The sequence below is a fragment of the Pseudorasbora parva genome, chromosome 15, assembly GCF_024679245.1.
Source record: "Pseudorasbora parva isolate DD20220531a chromosome 15, ASM2467924v1, whole genome shotgun sequence".
Lineage (NCBI taxonomy): Eukaryota > Metazoa > Chordata > Actinopteri > Cypriniformes > Gobionidae > Pseudorasbora > Pseudorasbora parva.
The window spans coordinates 3,109,294-3,132,586 of record NC_090186.1 but is presented as its reverse complement, the minus strand read 5'-3'; the positions used below and the strand labels follow the sequence as shown (position 1 = coordinate 3,132,586).

At 38.6% G+C, this 23,293-nt stretch overlaps 1 protein-coding gene across 2 annotated transcripts in view; it reads left to right on the top strand.

The window, feature by feature from the left end:
- LOC137040912 (prospero homeobox protein 1-like) overlaps positions 1 to 14,444 on the top strand; it is a 45,171-nt gene extending 30,727 nt beyond the window's left edge. For both annotated transcript variants that reach the window (XM_067416724.1, XM_067416723.1), the window contains one exon: positions 13,665 to 14,444. In XM_067416724.1, the coding sequence (XP_067272825.1) occupies positions 13,665 to 13,850 (186 nt within the window). In that variant the 3' untranslated portion in view covers positions 13,851 to 14,444. The remainder of the gene's footprint in view (positions 1 to 13,664) is intronic.
- The last annotated feature ends 8,849 nt before the right edge of the window (positions 14,445 to 23,293 follow it).

The following is a 23,293-nucleotide window of genomic DNA, read 5'->3' as shown; positions in this document are numbered from 1 at the left end:
CAAACGCTCTCCATCCAACCTCACTGAGCTCCAGCTGTTCTGCAGGAGGAATGGGCAAACATTTCAGTCTCTCGATGTGCAAAACTGATAGAGACAAACCCCAAGAGACTCACAGCTGTAATCGCAGCAAAGGGTGGAGCTACAAAGGGTTAACTTAAGGGGGACGAATAATTTTGCACGCCCAATTTCTCAGTTTGAATATCCAATAAATTTCTTTCCACTTCATGATTGTGTGCCACTTATTGATTCTTCACAAAAAATGACAGTTTCATATCATTATGTTTGTAGCCTGAAATGTGGCAAAAGGTCGTAAAGTTCAAGGGGGCAGAATATTTTGGCAAGACACTGTACATCCGAATGGGATTCAGAACGTGAATCAAAATAGACCATCAACACCCCAAAGCTTCACGGTCCTGTAGCTCATCCTGGGGCGTCTTACATTCAGTTACACTAGGCCGTTTTGATTTATATGCTGTTTAATGATCACGTTATTTTACATGTGCGTATGCAATGCTTCTATCGCTGTTTTCTGCTTCTTCATCGTCTGTGTTTTGCTCCAGAGGCGCTGAACTATTTCAGAAGATGCGTAGTAGCGCCCCCTACTGTATAATCGCGAAACAACATGGATGGCTGTTGCGCTTTCTAAACATTGCTTCAAAATGCAATTTTTGCACACTTGCACATTTTGAGATGTAATCCATTTTTATATTGAATGGATTTAGTGTGTGTGTGTCTGTGACCTGTACTGGCAAAATGAGTTGCAAAGAGCAAATTTTCCAATGCACTATTGCTATTTTCACATTCTCCTATTAAAAACACTAAAGCTTAAAATCCCTGGCAAATTTGGCACATATCAATTCAAAACCCATATCTATATATAATATATATTTCTGTTCTCATGCAGCGCACTCATAAAGACACACAAATACACTATTTAGTGATTATATGGACAGAGCCCTTCAAGAGCAATTGGTAACCCATACTCTGAATTTTTGTCCTCTGCATTTAATTCATACAAGTGAGTGCAAACATTGAGTAGTGTAACACACACACACACACACACGTCTGGTTCACTATCTTTGTGGGGACTCTCCATAGGCGTAATGGTTTTTATACTGTACAAACTGTATTTTCTATCACCTGCTCCTACCCCTAAACCTACCCAACACACACACACACACACCCTAAACCTACCCATCACAGGAAACATTCTGCATTTTTACTTTCTCAAAAAAACTCATCCTGTATGATTTATAAGCATTTTGAAAAGTGCGGACCGCTGGCTGGTCCCCACAATGTAATATAAACAAGGACACACACACACACACACACACACACACACACACACACACACACACACACACACACAGCAAACCCAGTAGAATAAATAATAGATCATCTTAAACAATAATCCTAAAATAAATAATAGATCAAATAAATATTCATCCATATAGTAAAACACCCTAAAGTCTCATAAGAAATGATCTAATACAAAAAGGAGAAAAACATGTAACCTGATCTTTTGGTGTCATATCGCCAGCATAATTATCTTACTATAAAAGCAATGGAAAGTCTGCTGTCTTCACTAGAGTGCCGAGACGTCATTTTGCGGCAGTAGAGTGTGTCAGAAGTGCTGCGAAAGGCTTTGTTTGAGTGTGTTTATAGGGGAAGGTGACCCGCCGGTGCTGAGTGTTCCTGGAGTCATGTGATAGATATCTGCCCTCCTCTCCTCCTCACCGCAGCACAATCTCTCCATCTATCATGCACTTTCTGCCCCCCAAGACTCTCCATCCTCAGGGGGTGGGGTGGGGGGTATTATTAGTCTGAAATAACCTCTGCTTTACTATCTATGGGGACTCTCCATAGACGTCATGGTTTTTATACTGTACAAACTGTACATTCTCTCCCCTCTTCTATCTATCTCTCTCGCTCTACCCGGCCATTACACACAATAAATCTATCCAACACACACACACACACACACACACACTCACACACACACACATTCTATCTATCTATCTCTCTCTCTACCCGGCCATTACACACACTAAATCTACCCAACACACACACACTAACCCTAAATCTATCCCACACACACACACTCACACTCACACTCACACTCACACATTCTATCTATCTATCTCTCTCTCTACCCGGCCATTACACACACTAAATCTACCCAACACACACACACACTAACCCTAAATCTATCCCACACACACACACTCACACTCACACTCACACATTCTATCTATCTATCTCTCTCTCTACCCGGCCATTACACACACTAAATCTACACACACCCACACACTAACCCTACACCTAAATATAACCACACAAAATAACAGGCATTTTTACATTTTCACAAACTCATTCTGTATGATTAATAAGCTTGTTTCCCTGTGGGGACTTCAACCTGAATGCACAAAGACTCTTGGGGACTTGAAGTCCACACTGGGATAGGAAAACACACACACACACACACACACACACACATTTGTTTTTGTGACATATGGGGACATTTCATAGGCGTAATGGTTTTTATACCGTACTACCCAAAAGTTCTATCCCCTTACACTGCCCCTAAACCTAAACCTACCCAACACTCACACACAGCCCCTAAACCTGCCCATCACAGGAAACATTCTGCATTTTTACTCGCTCAAACTCCTCCTGTGTGATTTATAAGCCTTTTGAAAAGTGGCCATGGGTAATGTCCTCATATTTCACCCTCTCCTGTAATACCTGTGTCATACCCATGGCATTATACACATTTGTGTCCTCATATGTCACAAAAACATGGCCACACACACACACACAACACTGTTCTGGTTCCAGGAACTGCATCAATACTATTATTTACATAAATAAATGAGGAATTTGCAAATAGTTCAGAGATCAGTGTACAAATCTACTGTTAGCTCCGCCGCATGCTTCGTGTGTGTGTGTGTGTGTGTGTCTCCATGGTAAGACTTGGAAGGGAACATGTTTTGCATGTTAAGGATTTTCTCAGTAGGTGTCTAAGAGATGTGATGGCTGATTACCTTTGCTTAGGGAAAGTGTGCCAAGCCATGCAAATTTCACACACAAATCAACCGCCACTGAAATGGGAAATCATGCTACTTGTGAATTAAAATATCATAATGCTTACATCATCAACTGACACCAGACCCATGCCAAACCAGCAGCACACACTCGTAGTAAGTAAGTACGTATTTTGAATGAGTATGTACTTTTAGAAAACATCTAAGAAGTCTTTTCTGTGTGGTGTGAATGTAATGCGGCCGTATTATATCCGCCATGTTGTCGCTGACCCTTCAGTGGCCTCATGGGATGCGAAAGATGATTTGTTGTCTCACTCACTCACTTTTATTTTCCCTCTCGTCTCTTTTTCCTCCTCTGCTCCATCCCTTTTATCTGATTGATGGCATGATTAGTGTTTATTCATTCTTTTTTTTATTTTTTTTTATTACGGTTTTCTCCAATTGTTCATGTTTTCTTTATGGTGTTTTGATCAGGATAGGTCATGCATACATATATATATATGTAAGCCATCGAGGCATGGACTCCACTAGACCCCTGAAGGTGTGCTGTGGTATCTGGCGTCAAGATGTTAACATCAGATCCTTTAAGTCCTGTAAGTTGTGAGGTGGAGCCTCCATGGATCGGACTTGTTTGTTCGGCACATCCCACAGATGCTCGATCGGATTGAGATCGGGGGAATCTGGAGGCCGAGTCGACGCCTCAAACTGGTTGTTGTGCTCCTCAAACCATTCCTGAAGCATTTGTGCTTTGTGTCAGGAGCATTATCCTGCTGGAAGAGCCACAGCCACCAGAATACCGTTTCCATGAAAGGCTGAACATGGTCTCAGCAATGCTTAGGTAGGTGGAGCGTGTCAAAGTAACATCCACATGGATGGAGGACCCAAGGTTTCCCAGCAGAACATTGCCCAAAGCTTCACACTGCCTCCGCCGGCTCGCCTTCTTCCCATAGTGCATCCTGGGGCCATGTGTTCCCCAGGTAAGCCACACACACACACACACGGCCATCCACGTGATGTAAAAGAAAACGTGATTCCTCAGACCAGGCCACCTTCTTCCATTGCTCCGTGGTCCAGTTCTGATCCTCACTTGCCACTGTTGGTGCTTTCGGCGGGGTCAGGGGTCAGAGGTCACCCTGACTGGTCAGCGGCTATGCCGCCCCATACGCAACAAACTGAGCTGCTCTGTGTATTCTGACAGCTTTCTATCAGAACCAGCATTAACTTCTGGAGCAGTTTGAGCTCCAGTAGCTCGTCTGTTTGATCAGACCACACGGGCCAGCCTTCGCTCCCCACGTGCATCAATGAGCCTTGGCCGCCCATGACCCTGTGGCCGGTTCTCCACTGGTCCTTCCTTGGAGCACTTTTGATAGATACTGACCACTGCAGACCGGGAACAGCCCACAAGAGCTGCAGTTTTGGAGATGCTCTGACCCAGTCGTCTAGCCGTCACAATCTGACCCTTGTCAAACTCACTCAAATCCTTACACTCGCCCATTTCTCCTGCTTCTATTGTGATCGAGAGATCGATCTGAATTTCTTAAAGCTGTAAATAGAAACAATCGATGTTCTCCCGTGATTAGATATATATTAAATCTGTTTTGCCATTATGATATTACAGTATCAACGGAGGGTGATCTTGCTTTCATTTGAGGGTGCTTAGCTTTTGGCTTTGTGTGACCACGTTTTAAATTATAATTTGAGATCAAATCTTGATCGGCAGACACCCTGCAGTACAGCTGACAACCCCCAGTTAAAGACCCTTGGTTTAGTAACCAACATATTCAATATATTTAGTTTTATGTTCCACAGAGGAAAGTCACAGGGGACACTTGAGGAATGACATGAGGGTGAGCAAATGGTTTTAGAAGTTTTATATCTGGGTGAACTATACCTTTAAGTTATAGGTTTTCTCATATTCACAATGTGGAAAATCGCACAGTACATCTAGCACTTACTGAAACATGTCAAGCTTGCTGACGGTCCTTTTTCAGTGTTTATTCCATTTTCGGTGAGAAATTGTGCTGAATTCAGGATTCAGATTTCTAAAGTGATATCAATGTGTTCTTTTAATTGTTCTACACTTTTACCTGAGGGTGAAACACGGTCTTTGGGATATCCACACCTCTGACCTTGAGCAAGCAAGGACTCTGCGGTGCAGTGAAAGATAACACGCTACAGTTTCAGATGTGTGATTGAGTTTAGTTAAGCTCCACGATCCCCTACGCTCCTCGTTTGAACATTCATCGCTAGAGATGGTCACATGCCATACTGTATCCAACAGAGAGCTGATAAAGACCTTATGGAGCGATTTCGGTAACATTGGGATAGACCACATAGACTGTATTTCTGTCATTCGTCTTCACTTCTTTTTATTAATTTATTTGTTTATTTAAATAGGGACAGACAGTGTTGGGGGTACAAGTAACTTGAGTTATGTAATCAGATTACTTTTTCAAGTAACTAGTAAAGTAACGCATTACTTCTCAAATTTACATAAAAATATCTGAGTTACTTTCACATTTATTTGATTGACAGCTCTCCTGTCCCCATGTTGAGGAAATCTTGCAAAGGCGTTGTGTGTGAACATGTTGTAGTTCTAGACTAAATATGAGCATTTATTCATCTCACTTGCACAATTAAGAAATAATGCAAAATCAGAATACTATGCAAACCTCCAATAATTAAATGTTAAATAAAACTAATATTTGTATGCATTTAATCCCACTTTATTGACCAATATCTTGCTGCTGATGATTGCTTGCCTTTAATGAATCAGTTAAACCATGAGCAAAAATTACTGATTTTATTTTGTCTTTGTTAAAATCTTTTTCTCCTGCGTCCTGTTCTTCCATTATCCAGAATGGCAGCACAGCAATCAGAGATTGCCCCTCTAATGTTCATGCGTGAGTTTTCATTTTACTTGAGGCTTTTTAGAAGAACTTCCGAACGTTCTTACCTACCCAACCTTTAAAATGTAACAGTGGTGAAATCGAATAGGCTTGTTATTAAAATTTCAGTGCACGGTTATAATGCCTCTCAGTGGGCTTTAGAGTAGTTTGGCTAGTCCGGGACCAAACAGTGGTGCAGTTTGACAAATGTCAAATGGCTCCTGATCATTCTGGAACAATTCATGCTGGCCTTCGTTTTTTTTTTTTTTTTTTTGAGAATTAACAGAGGTTTACTTTAGATGTTGATGTCTTATTAAAAAATGTTTGATCACCATTATAGGGATCAGTGTTTCCTTTAGTTGGGCGGTTTGATGCTTGGCTTTTTGTTTGAGTTTATGGTTTCAGGTGTTCGTTTTAAAAATAAGTTTACTTTGAGTTAGTTATTTGATGCTATAAAAACGGGGGTGTGACGTCATGATTGACAGCTGAGACTGACGGCTTCTCTGAGTGAAGTTGTCACTGAGGCACTAACAGACTTTTTTCGAAATTTTTGGGAGCAGATTGGAGCTTTAGCTTTAATTTCTACATTTCCATAACTGTTTATTTCACACCAACATAATTAATTGTTCTGCATCTGCGAGAGTATGGGCGGGCTTTTGATATCGCCGCTGTACTTCCTGCTCTACTTCCTGCGCAACTCCGGTCCCGAAATCGCTACTGCGCAGATTCGGTCCCAAGATGTCCGCGCCGTGCAAGGGCGCCTGAAAGCTTCAAATCTGCCAAGCGGAAACGGATGATGTCGAGTCGTCCATATTTTTTTACGGTCTATGGTTAATACGTAATGTACTGTCTTTACAAAGTATCTTCTTATTAAACTGTTTGTACTCTTACAAAGTTCTCAATGCTTGGGTTTGCATGTAGGGACCCTCATTATGCTGCCGTGTTAGTGTGAGGCTATTTTAAGCCTTGTTAGTCGTATTAACTAGCCATTTGATTTTTACTAATAACTATTTAATAAACGCATCCCAGAGAATGATATACTCTGTAACCATCTGTTAATTACCCCTATAGGGTCATTTCTCACCGGAGTTGTCCTTTAACGGAATAACAGTTTAATATGAAAAAGCGGTGAGTATCTCTTTAACCTCACCCTAACCCCATACCTAAACCTTCTCAGCAATTAAAAAAAAACAAAACAACAGCAAGTAATGCTACTATTTAAATTTGTGACATGAATGATTTTATCACACGACCCCTGAAAAACACTGGCGTTGTGACTGTGTGAGAGTGAAACGCGAGGCTCGACTCATGGCCAGATTGGAGTGTGTTTACTTTCCCTTCATCAAGGCTGCTCGGTGTGAAGTCTTGCTTTCAGAGAGGTCAGCTCTGAGCCCTCAAATCAACCTGACTGATTGCATTATACCTGTGCAGGTCCCGCTGGCATGGGAAGTGTTCTCAACTGCATTCCCAGGTTAGTTGGTTATGGATTAAAGTGTGTGTGTGTGTGTGTGTTTCTTGTTTGGCAATACTTGTGAGGGCACAAATGTCCTCACTTACATGGTAAGATATGAAAAAAAAACACTAGTTGGTTATGGATTAAACAGAGCAGTTTAGTGTGTGTGTGTGTGTGTGTGTGGGCATGTTTTTGTGACATATGAGGACACAAATGTGTATAATGCCATGGGTATGACACAGGTATTACAGGAGAGGGTGAAATATGAGGACATTACCCATGTCCCCACTTTTCAAAAGGCTTATAAATCACACAGGAGGAGTTTTTTTTTTTTGAGAAAGTAAAAATGCAGAATGTTTCCTTTGATGTTTGTGTGTGTGTGTGTGTGTGTGTGTGTGGGGTTCATGGATCCTTCAAGTATATATCGCTTCCTCTATCTCTCATGGTCAGTGTGTGTTTGGTGAGTGCAGATCAAATAAAAACATGTTCCCAGAAGAAGACTGAGTCAAAGTACTGTTCTCTGTACTCTTACAAGGTCAACTCCACGGTTTTGTCAACTACTCTTAAAGGAAAAATTCACCCACATTACTGACTCAAATAAACATAAAGTAATTAAACAATAAGGTCTCATTAGTTAACAGTTAATGTATTCACTAACATGAGCTAACCATGAGCACGCTGCATAAAATGTTTTTCTTAGTATTTTTGTCTTGTTTTTAGTCAAAATATCTAAAAATTCTTACATTAAGAAACATTTACTAGACAAGTGAAAATGATCTTGTTTTGGGAAAAATAACTCAAAATGAAGAGAGTTTTTGATTAAAATAAGATGAATAATCTGCCAATGGGGTGAGTAAAATAATGTTGTTTTCTGTTTGAATTAAGATTATTTTTCTCACGCCATTGGCAGATTATTTATCTTATTTTAATCAAAAACTCTCTTCATTTTGAGTTATTTCTTCCCAAAACAAGACAATTACTTTTGCTTGTCAAGTAAATGCTTCTTATTTTAATTGTATCTAATTTTAGATGTTTAGAATAGAAACAAGACAAAAATACTAAGAAAAGCATATTTTTTTGCAGTGCAGTTCATTTGTTACTATATTAGTCAATCTTTGTGCATTAGTGAATTAACTAATGTTAACAAGATTTTAATAATGCATTTGTAAATGTTGAAATTAACAAAGATTAAATAAATGCTTTATAAGCAGTTCATTATTTGTTCATGTTTACTAATGAACCTTAAGTTGGCTTGGGAGAGTCTATCTATCCATCCATCCTCAAACTTTAAACTTATCAAACTTTTTCACACTTTTTTGATCAATTCTCTTCCAAGCCAACTTAAGGTTTGTCTTCAAACTTTTTAATCTAGTTGTAAAGTGTTACCGAACATTCTTTTCAAAACAAAAGCACCATCTTTCTAAGTACATTTCATGAGGCTCATTATAGATTACGCTCTATTCACAAAATAAAGGTTTGGGTGCGTTTATATGTATAGGTTGTTTTGCACGTGCAGATGGAGGGCAGGAAGGGATTTTCTACATAGGAATCACTAACAAACTCAAAATGTCTTTTGTGTGGCTTATTGTTGCTCAAATTGATCAATCTGAGAAACCACAGAGATTGTATCGTTTACGTGATTTGTATCGCTTTTTGATAAACGGTGTTTTGCGTCTGCTGATACTCAATACGGATACCGGCTTAACGTTACCTTTGTTTTGAAATATTCACATTCTCCTTCATTTGCAGTGAAGAAAATATATCTTAATTTACAACCAAGTTTAGGAGCTTCTACATCAGTTATTCACCTACACTTTAAAATCTAATTAGTTAGACTTAGCCGGTGCACACTGTGCGGTTTATTTTATTTTTTTGGCCACGATTTGGCCGTCTGAGACAAATTCAGCAAATCCTAAAAGATTCCTCTGATCCTCGGCTTAGATCTGGTGTTTGGTCGTTAGTTTGACATGTTCACCGGCAGCCGATTAATGAACGCGATCAAATTTTACCTCAGACGAAGTTCTGGTAGTGTCAGAAGATTTCACTTCATTTTTCTTGATACTTCAACTTCTCCTCACAATCTTATGATATGTGTGTGCGTGTGTGTGTGTGTGTGTGTGTGTGTATATTTATGTATTTGTATATATGTATGTATTTTGTTGTTGTATGATATATATTGAAATATTTGCATTTGCAAATTATTATACATACATTTGCAGAAATGTGTATAATCACATTTATTTCAAAAAAATACTTATCACAAATTATTTATTTTTTAGAAAAGTAAATAAAACGAACACAATAGAAAACAAAACGACAGCACCAATAGACGGTAATGAATAGGAGTGAAGAAGTGTGTGTGTGTGTGTGTGTGTGTGTATGAAACGATAACTTAATTTCACTTTGTGTTTGTGCTCTAGGACCAGACCTTGATATAAATGTAGAAATTTTCAGATTTATACTGGATTTAGTTTATTTTTTTACAAACAAAGTGGGAAAAAAGCATTTTTTACAGTTTCCCATTCATTGCTAAAATCTAAAAAATGCCCCATACACACCTGTGTTTGGCACACAGATTTGGTGCACAGTTCTGCAAGTGACTTCTATGATGACCATCAAATTATCGTAGTTTTTAAAGACACACCATGACCAAAATGAGTGCTAGAGATGTCTTTGTAGTTTCCATTTCAATCCCGTGTGTAGTAATAATAATAATAATAATAATAATCTAATGCAGCTCACTGTCACCGTCATTGATTGATGATATAAAACTCTGTCCGTTTTTAACGCAACTTGACTATCGTACAGTCTGACATTAATGACAACTGAGATCTTACAGTCTGACAAGGAACAATCGTAAAGGACTATTAAAAATCACAGTGGGCACCCGGCTTTACTTAAAGCATGCAAACGGATTGCATTAAAGTGAAATAGGAATATAGTGTGTTGTGCTGACAAATGCCTAGTTAGTTCTGTTGTGAGTACTTACCTTCCTTTTAAATATAATTTACTAGCGTTGTATAAATTAGTATTTGCGTTGCAAATACTAATTTGTTAGCGTTGTTGTGTTTTGATGCTGAATGTTGATGTGTGTGACTCAAACAAGATCAACTGCAAGATATTGTCACAAATATAAATTGGATTATATCAACCTAATTAAAGGCTTCACAAGGTGTTTATGACATGTGTTAACAATAAAATTGTAAAAGCCTATATATTGCTTTCCATTCCTTCAAAACCAAATAACTGTGATTTCAGGTCGCATCAATAGAAAGAGATTTGCAGTGCTATAAATTAAGCTCTAAGTGACCAACCAAAGGGAACACTGATCTCCATAATGGTGATCAACAGTGATGGGAATAACGGCGTTATAGATTAACGGCGTTACTAACAGCGTTCATTTTTTCAGTAACGAGCAATCATGGGTGTAGTTTACACCCGCACTTTTACTGGGTCTCACCGATCCGAGCGGGATTCGAACTAGTTACCCTGCGCGGCAGCGGGCAAGTTAACAGGGGCGCTAAAGACAGCTTTCTCTAATCTCGGTTGATAGCGCGCTTCACGTGTCACGGTCAAATGTATTTACATAGAAACCAATTTGAATACATCAAGATTTAAATTCAGAGACAAAAAAATTATCTATGCATGACCTGTCATTTTATTCGCATCTAAATATGAGGAGGGCGCTCTCACAGAAAGTCCAAAAGCGGATTCGTAGAAACTTTGTCACGCTGGAGCTGCAGCTGAAGGAAAACAATCGTTATGAGTGATAAAACGTGACGACGACAATCAGACGAGTGCGACAAAATATGCTTTGTGTGTGTTTCAAGCCATCTCAATGTAGGCTATTTATTGACAATAAAGTATCATATGAATAAGGCAGCTTTTTTAATGTTTAGTATCTTCTGCTGACCACGGCTGCATTTATTTAATCCAAAATATTTAAACAGTAATATTGAGAAATATTATTACAAATTAAAACCGCTTTTTTCCTATGTGAATATATAGTAATTTATTCCTGCGATCAAAGCTGAATTTATCATTACTCCAGTCATTAGTGTCACATGATCCTCAGATGAGGATTTGATCATCAAGAAACATTTATGATTATTATCTGTGTTGAAAACAGTTGTGCTGCTTAAAAATGTTGTGGAAACCATGATAGCCTACATGTTATTTTTCAGGATTCTTTGAATCGAAAGTTCAAAAAAAAAAAAAAAGTTCAGTTCAGGACAGCTTTTATTTGCATTTATTAAATAAATTATTATCTTTTATAATATTAAAAATATCACTTGCGATCAATTCAATGCATGTCTGATCAATAAAAGTATTAATTTCTTTCTTTTTTAATTTTACCACAAATGTTTAGATGGTTTCCACAAAATTTAAGCATCACCATGAGCAGCACAACTGATAATAATCATAAATGTGTGTTGATCATCAGATCCTCATCTGAGAATGATTAGTGAAGGATCATAGGACACTGAAGACTGGAGGAATGATGATAAATTCAGCTTTGATCACAGGAATAAATCACACTTTACTATAGAGAACAGCTGGTTTACATCAGAATATATATATTTTTACTTTGCATAAAATCTATGGAGACTTAATGCACAAGTGTTTGTAGTAAACCATACAATTGACATAAAATATAGGAGAAAAATATTATAGATATTAGTGGTTATTGTTCAGCAGTGTATTTGATATCTTACCAAATTAAAAGCAAGAGATGCGATAAATTATATCAGTCCAAAAAAAACAAATTGGTATTACTGTCCCCCTCACTCCTGAAAAGATGGCTACGCCCCTGCGAGTAATCAAACGAATTACTGTTTCCCTCCTTACAACGCCGTTACTGAGAATAAAACACGGCGTTACTATAATTAAGCTCACTGAAGCGTTTTTTATCTGAACAGGCCCTCTGTCAGCGGACGTGTGTGTGTGTGTGCGTGCGTGCGTGCGTGCCCGTTTTTCTAGCATTTTAGATGCATGCTCGTCGGACCAAATATTGATGAGGCACTTTACCTCCTCGTTGCTCTACGTTTGCTCTCCTCTACTCATTCTGGAAACACTGATCGATCTTTCCGCGTTGTTAAATCAGCTGACTATGCGTCGCATCTTGATGTCCTGTTTTTGGTCCGTTTACATGTCTTTGGTCCGTGTTGCGTTCATATATCAATCGAACCACACCAGAGTTGGTTTGGGAGCGGACCGAGACTCATCTTTTTAGCGCTCTCGGTCCGCTTGTTTGGAGCGCACCAGGGTTCGGATGGCAGCGTTCACAAATGTTCAAACAAACCACACTAAACGAGCAATCGCATCAGGGTTCGTTTTAATCCAACCACACATGACAAGTGTGAACACAGCCTAAGTTAAGAAACGGGGAAAGTAAAGTAGTGAAGTTAATTTTCAAATGCAGCATCTAGCAAAGTAATCTCATTACAATTTACAGAAGTAACTAGTAACTAATTACTTTTTTTGAGTAACTACCCCAACAGTGGTCGTATCAATTTTATTGTTAGGTTATTTCTTTTGTGTATGCTTTTTGCATGTAAAACGCACCCCAGTATGTGCTCACACACTAGTCTGCAGTAGTCCGAGTGTGAGCTGGTGATGAGCAGCAGGATTTTCCCGCTGTTCTTCATGCTCCTCAACCATCTCTTGACCGCATCCGAACACGGCTGCAGATATCGGCCAGGACATCGCTTCACACTGGGGAAATACGTCCCAGTGTCCTCTATACACCAACAGAACAAAACATCAATCAATGTCAGTTATTAAAAAGGAACAACTATATATATATATATATATGTTTTAAACAGGGGTTATTTTAAAGATTGAGAAATAACATTAAATAACATCAACACAAAACCAAAACAAGCAACAAAAAAGGGCAATAGTTACTAGAATAAAATCACCATATTTATAATAACATGAAATTTAAAGAATTAATTAGAACCAATAAAATTAAATACAATTTTAAAACAATCTAATATTAGCTAAAATAAAGATAAATAAATGTAAAAAAGAAAAAGGTTATATATATTCACAATAGTTCAAATGAACCGCACTAACCGAGCAATCCCACCAGGGTTCGTTTTAATCCAACCAAACACGACACGTGTGAACACAGCCTAACACTGTAAAAAGCTCAGTATGCACGAAACCGCATTTCACCGCCCCTTTAATTGCGTTATGAGGGTGCACAACACAACACAATCTTTGAATAAAGTCAACACTTCATCTTTAACTTCCTCTGCCCTTGTGTTTCTGCAGGTCCCTGAGCGTTTCCTGGAGGTAACTCAGATTGCGTTACGCGAGTTCTTCAATGCCATAGTGGCCGGTAGAGATGTGGATCCATCTTGGAAGAAGGCCATTTATAAAGTCATCTGCAAACTGGACTCTGAGGTTCCAGAGATATTTAAATCGTCCAGTCGTCTTCAGGAACTCCTACATGAGTAGCATCTTACAAAGCATCACTAATATGCCTTTCTATCCTTTTTAAATGTACATTGATAATGTGAGGTGCAGGATTTTACTAGTTTTTATTTTATTTTTCTGGCTTTTCACCGTTGAATGTGGTGGTTGAGGAGAGAGCGCTGGCTTTGGGTCTACGGTTGTACATATGAAAGCGCTATATAAATGCCTCATTTATTCATGCATTCATTTAATGTACTATATGAAGCAGCATTTTATTTATTAATGTTCTCATTTGGTAACCTTTAGCATATAACTCTAGTCCATGAAGACTATTGATTGTGGACCAATCTCAGTCCTGGTGTGAGACGTTCAAATTTTGTAGTGTGCCTTTTCCTTGCAAGCAGGCCATTGAATGTGAAGGTGAACAGGATTACGGTGAAATGTTTTTCATTGGTTTTATGTACCTTTCGTATTCTTGCTCTGATGTTTTCTATTTGTTCTGTGGTAAAGCTCCAAGTCCTGGATTATAATTTCAAAATATAGAAAACATGAGAAGAATATGAATATAAGAAAACATATAGAATATGCAAATGTATACTATTGAATAAAAAGGAAAAGAGATGTTTGTTCTAAAGAGCAAGTTTAATTTGTTGTGGTTTGTTGGGGAGATGGTTTATGCTAAACGTAGTAGTCCTGCCGTCTTGACTGAGCTTGCTTTACGGCACTATACTTTGTTTTGTTTTTGTTTTTCTCTCCCCTAAACCAGTTCAGCGGAAATCCCGCCCTGCAACCAATTTCATTGGGTGAGGTTACAGTGGCGGGCAGGTTTAGGCATAGATATCCATAATAAAGGCTAGATGTCTCGTGCGCGCTGTTGGCCAATGGAGGTCGGCGTCCGCAACTGGCGGCCATCTTGTCACAGGCAGCTCGCTCGCTCGTAACAGTGTGTTTTAATGGTGCCTGTACTTTTAAATAACCATAACTTGCTCAATTTTCAACCGATTTTCAAACTGTTTAGTTTGTTATAAACGTCAGAGATGTAGTTATGACACTACATACTTATGAATAATTATAACCATGGACTTCAATATGAAAGTAACATTGAACAGAACAGATAGGTGCAATAAAAAAGGTATTTATGTTAAATTAATCTATAGGCTACTAAAACTGTGTACCGAATGGCAACATGAGAAATTATATATATTATTTATACACATATACAGCTCTGAATTTTTTTTCCAGAGGTAGATATATATAGATATATATATATACTATATATGCGCGCTTTTATAATAAGAATATCACTATTATAATAAAATAATTTGTATTAAAAAAAACAAAAAAAACATGCAAACTAAGTTTATTTTAATTAGACAAAAGATTAGTTGTCATAAAATCGTTATTGGTGTCAATAAACCTATATAATTGAACAGCTCGATTGTGGTCTCAGCCTTGATAACGTGCACGTAAGTTAGCCGTGATACACAAGCTGCACAATTAAGTCGTTTATCGAAACGAAAAGCTGCAATTTCAACGTGTTAAAGCATCCAAATTTGTAGCCATGTTAATAATGTTTGTAAGAAACCAAACCATTTGTAAATCCGTCAAGATTTCAGCGAGATAAGAGTATTTATGTTCGTACAGATCACTCATCTTACATCAGGTTCCACAGAGCCCGACAGAAAGCTTGTCTGTGACAAGATGGCCGCCGGTGATGACGATGGTGACTCCGCCGTAAGACATCTAGCCTTTATTATGGATATCTATGGGTTTAGGGATCAGGGTTGGCTGTAGGCAATCGTTATTGTGATTGACATGGCCAATGAAATGTTTAGAATCAGCTCCAGAGCGCAATATTTCCCCCCCAGGATGGTAGGGGAAGGTACCTCCTTTTCTGTCTATGATTGGCTAGAAGGGCTCTCCTTCGATTGGTTATACATCTCACGTTCATGGCAGGCTGTAAACTAGTCTGTTTTGATCATTTTTACAACAGAGGCGATCAAATGTACATTTTGATCACACACACACACGTGTTTGTTTTCGTGACATATGGGGACATTCCTAGGGTGTATTGATTTTTATACTGTAAAAAACGTATTTTCTATCCCCTTACACTGCCCTGCCTCTAAACCTACACACACACACACACACACACACACACTGCCCCTAAACCTACCCATCTCAGGAAACATTCTGCATTTTTACTTTCTCATAAAAACTCCTCCTGTGTGATTTATAAGCCTTTTGTAAAGTGGGGCCATGGGTAATGTCCTCATATTTCACCCTCTCCTGTAATACCTGTGTCATACCCATGTCATTATACACATTTGTGTCCTCATATGTCACAAAACACACACACACAATTACTAGTATGTTTAACATGCACTAAAATTGTCTATTACTAGCAAGTTTATGCATTGTTCGGTTCACAATAAATAAAATCTGTCAGATTTGAATCATACTGGGGTGTCTCTTCTATTAAATTGGCTATGAAATTGTGAACTTGAAATATAAATCTGACGACACGTATAGCGCTTTTCTTAGTATGTTGGATTGACTTTGTTTTTTCTGTTGTAAAGACGATCAAAACAGACTAGCTGACAGCCTGCCATGAACGTGAGATGTATAACCAATCGGAGGAGAGCGCTTCTAGCCAATCATAGACGGAAAAGGCGGAACCTTCCCCTACCATCCTGGGGGGGAAATATCGCCTCCAGGGTGGGATTTCCGCTGAACTGGTTTGGAAATATACACTTCAATGCGCTATACATCATGGCATAGCAAACAGTTGTGCTCACTGTTTGAGATAGAAAGGCTGACACAGCTGGAAACGCCTCTGCTATCAGCAAATTCATCAGCATATTTCTCAATCATCTGTGTGTGCACTAAACCAGAAGTATATAAGCAGAGTGGAGTCACTCCTAAGTGTCCTAAGTCAGTGGTTCTCAAATAGTTTGGCCATGAGACCCACATTTCCCCATGCTCCTTAAAGGGTTAGTTCACCCAAAAATGAAATGTCTGTCATTAACTCCTCCCCCTAATGTCGCTCCACACCCGTAAGACCTCCGTTCACCTTCACACACAGTTTAAGATATTTTATATTTAGTCCGAGAGCGTATGCAAGTGTATGCACACTATACTGTCCATGTCCAGAAAGGGAATAAAAACATCATCACAGTAGTCCATATGAGACATCAGTGGGTTAATTAGAGTCTCTTGAAGCATCCAAAATACATTTGGGTCCAAAAATAACAAAAACTACGACTTTATTCAGCATTGGCTTCTGTGATCCCGGTCTTATTTTCCCTGGGTAACCCTAAGTTCCTGTCTTATCCTGTCCTAGGGAAGACTAAAAGCAAATCATAGAGGGTCAATGTCCTGCAGAGTTTGGCTGTAACCTCCTAACTAACACATTTTTGTTCTAGGAACATTTTCCAAACATTCAGTTAAAGTTGCACTATGTAACTTTTCCCGTCCGCTAGAGGTTGCCGGTGTTTGATGACGGCAAGTTTGAGCTCAGAGTCTCGGGACATGTGGTCTTCACCTCACAGCCGGTGGGAAAGAATCGGGATTGGACTCGGGCAGAGATCATGTTCATGATGAGATTATTAACGTTACTGTAGTGAAGCAGAGCAGGAGCGAGTGTTGAGGAGCTGAGCGAGGCCACTGGAGAGATTGTTACGCAAACATTCAAGCAGCAGAACTTTTATTATGACGGGACACAGTCGCCGGCACCGCTTTTCAGGTCACGATTAGGAGATAACGCAGCTCTGTTTATCATATTAGATACATTTAAGTGTGTTTAAAATGATGTTATGACCAGTGATGCCAGTAACGCGTTACTCTAATCTGACTACTTTTTCCCAGTAATGAGTAATCTAACGCGTTACTATTTTCAAACCAGTAATCAGATTAAAGTAGTTTATCCAAGTCACTGTGAGTTACTATTTTAGTCATTTTCCTTAGTAAAAAAAAACATATTTTTGCTTTCTTCTTGCGGCTCTGGGAGTATTTTATCAGGAAATATTTTTTCATTTCAACTTAAAATGTCAGGAGATACATTGTTGACATTACTGTTAAAAATGCACTTCCAATAAAGTGAGTGTTGGCAAAAACGGCTGTCATTTCTGTGTGGAGGCGGCGGGGGTGTTGTCGGAAACTGCTGAATGTAACTAATAAAGTAACTTGTAATCTTAGTTACTTTACAGATTACTTGCTTTTAAAAGTAACTAAATTACTTTTTAAAAGAGTAATCAGATTACTTTTTCAAAGTAACTGTGGCAACATTGGTTATGATGTTAGTCTGTGTGTTCGCTCAGCGGCTGCTGTGACTCTTGTTCACACTGATAAGAGTAAAGCGTCTCTGCAGAATAAAACCAGAAACCGAGAGTAATGCAGACATGACGCCATTGACAGGCGACGCCCTCAGACGTCCCGGCTCATTGGTTAAAATAGCAATTTTCTCACAATTTACAAATAGTTGGAAACATTTGGGATATTGTAGGTACTCAACTGAACAAAATATATAACACTGGCCCAGTGGTTTTTGTATTATTTTACTGCAAAAATCCTACATAGTGCACCTTTAAAGGCCCTTTCACACCGGATGCGTAACAAAAAAGCGAAGTGAATATACAAATATTTTGTATGCGAATATTTTGCGTCAAAATTATTCACATCAGCCGCAACACGAATTTGCGGCATTTCAGAGCTTCAACGTTCCTAAACATTTGCGGCGACAGCTGAGAACACACAGACACTTTATCATTCAGTGAAGACGAGCTTTTCATTTTATTTAAAAGACCAAGAAGGTTTTGGGGGCACCCAGTCGTAAAAGAACAGAGTCTGAAGGGGAGTAACGTTATGCTAATCTCGGACAGGAGATAAAACTTTATCATGGCCGGTTCTGCACTTACTTTCGAAAGTCTGTGGGACAATTTGAGGAGCGCATTTTGATGAGACACACACACATTTCAGGAAATGTTAACATTTCAACACGTTGGCAACACGTTCACTTTCCATAATCGCGGACACGAGGTTTAGAGAAAAAAATCTATGATTTATAAAAGGTTAAGTTATTGCTGACTGTAAAAATCAAAATCTGGAATCAAATTCTAGAATCAAAATCTCCTGACCTCTTCATAATTGAAAATCTATGGATTGACCTTAAAAGAGCAGTGCATGACAGACAGCCCAGAAATCTCAAAGTACTGGAAGACTTCTGTAGGGAAGACTGGGCGAAGATACCTCAAACAAGAATTGAAAGACTCTTTGCTAGCTACAAAAAGCGTTTACAAGCTGTGATACTCGCCAAAGGGGGACGTTCAAAGTATTAACTCTGCTGGGTGCCCAAACTTTTGCAGACGCCATTTTTTTGTTTTCTGTTATTTTGAAAGTGTAACTGATGTCTTTTGGAGATTTTTCCATCTTTTCTTGGCGTCTTTATGCGCATTAATATATAATTTTACCTGGGGTGCCCAAACAGTGTTAATTTGTCACGCTTATGATTTGGTTAAACATTCTTGGAAACATTTAGGAAATACACAATTCAACTAAAACACGGTTCCAGCGGTTTTTGTGATATTTTGATCCAAATAACTTTCACATTGTGCCTTTAATTAGAGCTTAACCTCTTTAGTGAGAACTTATGCATGTCAGGTCAATGTGGCAAGAAAAAAGCGCACTGAGAGAATTACAACGATTATAAATATCGATTTAAAGGCTAGTATGTGTAGCTGAATATATAATCAGAGCTGGACAAAGTACACAACTTCCTTACTTGAGTAAAAGTACTGCTGGTCAAATATTACTCCATTACAAGTGAAAGTTGTTAAACAGATTTTTTCTTGAGTAAAAGTACATAAGTATTTGTTTTCAAAAGTACTTAAGTATCAAAAGTAAATTTCCTTTTTTATGTCAGCGCATTATTTTATTATACAGGGAGTGCAGAATTATTAGGCAAATGAGTATTTTGACCACATCATCCTCGTTATGCATGTTGTCTTACTCCAAGCTGTATAGGCTGGAAAGCCTACTACCAATTAAGCATATTAGGTGATGTGCATCTCTGTAATGAGAAGGGGTGTGGTCTAATGACATCAACACCCTATATCAGGTGTGCATAATTATTAGGCAACTTCCTTTCCTTTGGCAAAATGGGTCAAAAGAAGGACTTGACAGGCTCAGAAAAGTCAAAAATAGTGAGATATATTGCAGAGGGATGCAGCAGTCTTAAAATAGCCAAGCTTCTGAAGCGTGATCATCGAACAATCAAGCGTTTCATTCAAAATAGTCAACAGGGTCGCAAGAAGCGTGTGGAAAAACCAAGGCGCAAAATAACTGCCCGTGAACTGAGAAAAGTCAAGCGTGCAGCTGCCAAGATGCCACTTGCCACCAGTTTGGCCATATTTCAGAGCTGCGACATCACTGGAGTGCCCAAAAGCACAAGGTGTGCAATACTCAGAGACATGGCCAAGGTAAGAAAGGCAGAAAGTCGACCACCACTGAACAAGACACACAAGCTGAAACGTCAAGACTGGGCCAAGAAATATCTCAAGACTGATTTTTCTAAGGTTTTATGGACTGATGAAATGAGAGTGAGTCTTGATGGGCCAGATAGATGGGCCCGTGGCTGGATTGGTAAAGGGCAGAGAGCTCCAGTCCGACTCAGACGCCAGCAAGGTGGAGGTGGAGTACTGGTTTGGGCTGGTATCATCAAAGATGAGCTTGTGGGGCCTTTTCGGGTTGAGGATGGAGTCAAGCTCAACTCCCAGTCTTACTGCCAGTTTCTGGAAGACACCTTCTTCAAGCAATGGTACAGGAAGAAGTCTGCATCCTTCAAGAAAAACATGATTTTCATGCAGGACAATGCTCCATCACACGCGTCCAAGTGCTCCACAGCGTGGCTGGCAAGAAAGGGTATAAAAGAAGAAAATCTAATGATATGGCCTCCTTGTTCACCTGATCTGAACCCCATTGAGAACCTGTGGTCCATCATCAAATGTGCGATTTACAAGGAGGGAAAACAGTCCACCTCTCTGAATAGTGTCTGGGAGGCTGTGGTTGCTGCTGCACGCAATGTTGATGGTGAACAGATCAAAACACTGACAGAATCCATGGATGGCAGGCTTTTGAGTGTCCTTGCAAAGAAAGGTGGCTATATTGATCACTGATTTGTTTTTGTTTGGTTTTTGAATGTCAGAAATGTATATTTGTGAATGTTGAGATGTTATATTGGTTTCACTGGTAAAAATAAATAATTGAAATGGGTATAAATTAGTTTTTTGTTAAGTTGCCTAATAATTATGCACAGTAATAGTCACCTGCACACACAGATATCCCCCTAAAATAGCTAAAACTAAAAACTAAAACTTCCAAAAATATTCAGCTTTGATATTAATGAGTTTTTTGTGTTCATTGAGAACATGGTTGTTGTTCAATAATAAAATTAATCCTCAAAAATACAACTTGCCTAATAATTCTGCACTCCCTGTAGTTGTATAAATGCACATTATGCCATCATGGTTTAAGCCAGTCAGTGACTCTCCATCTGACATACTAGCATACGACTAACTTAAACTCATTTAAATACTTGTAGAAAAGTTACAAAGCTCTTTATAAAGCTGCTGTCACTTTAAGGCCGAATGCACGGATCCAATACACTGATACACATCTGATATTCTCACACTGTTTACTCTTCTCTTTCTCCCAGACATGTACTTTTTTTTTTCATTTTATAAGACATGCATCAAGTGATCAGTATAAACTGATCATTGTTCAAAAAAAAAATTCCACATGACCCTAAACGATTGATAAGTGATTACTGAAAGGCTTTCTGCAAAATAAATAAATAAATAAATAAATAAATAAATAATAATAATAATAATAATAATAATAATAATAATAAACCTTTTAAAGAAGAAAAAAATCATTCCACTGACTTTCAAAGCTGCTACACAAACAACTTTCGGCTTCGAGGACCTTGAAAGAACTGCAGAGGAGTAAAACGTTTGACATTGTCTTTCAAATGTAATTTTCAAGTAAAGTACAGACACTCTAAAGAATGCTGGGTCAAAAATAACTCAAGATGGGTTGAAAATGGACAAACCCAGAAATTGGGTTGTCTGAATGGGTCCTGGATTCAAACAACAATTTGGGTTTGTCCAATTTTAACCCTTCTTTAGTTGTTTTAAACCCAGCGTTATTTTAGTAAGCCACATTTCAAACTTTAAGGATAATGATGATTATTGAATATATATGAAATAATGATTTGTAGGCTATGTAGTTTTTGAATTCTGTCCTATAAAGACAGGGTGAAGTGTCCTTTGCCATGTTCCCTTCTTTATTCAGTGCGGTAACAGGCCTCCGACAGAAGAGGGCGAGGTTTCGCTATAAACGGCCAGCTGGCTCATTATAACGCATGTGTCCGGTCCTGAGCATCTATAACCCGGCTGCGATATTTCCCCCCCAGGATGGTAGGGGAAGGTACCGCCTTTTCCGTCTAGCTAAGTCAATTCAACATAGCCTACTAAGAAAAGCGCTAAATGTGCGTGTCTTCAGGTTTATATTTCAAGTTCACAATATCACAGCCTGTTTAGATCGTGTTTAGATCAATTTTAGCTGTTCGGGGTAATTTTGTGACGAACATGTGAATTTGGGAGTACAAATCTGACCAGCCTATACGTTAGAAAACTAAACTGTAAGATAAATATTAAGTGTGACATTATAAATACAACATATTGTTTTCCATCTTAAAATGGCTATTAATGTTGGATGCATAAACCTGCAGAGGAATATTTTCAATAAAAAAATGATTTGTATAGCCTACAACTTTTACTATAAATGCATGCAAGCAGTGTACATACTATGTTAGAAAAAAAACAATTAAAAAAGATAAAGGGGACTATAGTGAGAAAAACTCACTAAAGACTCAAAGCAAACATATACAATTCTGGAATGTATATGGCAAGAAAGGAGAGGAACATTTAGAAATCAACCAATTAGAATACTTGGTAGACTTTATTCATTTTTGCGTTGTCTGTATTCTCTGAAATTTTCTGGGGACCCATTAGAACCTTCTGGAGGACCCTGCAGTTTCTCTGAGTTAGAGTACATAAGCATATGCAGGCCTATGCATTGCCTTGGTTTAAGATGTATGCAATACAATAAAACGGCACTATTTTTTCCCAGCTGTGTGCAGTGCAGTGCACTATATTAGTAGGCCTACTAATAAAAATGCATGCTCAGCGTTGACTTAAGGTCCATTTAATAATACAAACAATTACATAGAGGGAACTATGGAAAGCAGTGAGACATGTAGTGAATACTGTACACTGCACTGGGGTAACATAGATTGACATCGTTTACTTCTGTTGTAAAGACGATCAAAACAGACTAGCAGACAGCCTGCCATGAACGTGAGATGTATAACCAATCGGAGGAGAGCGCTTCTAGCCAATCATAGACGGAAAAGGCGGTACCTTCCC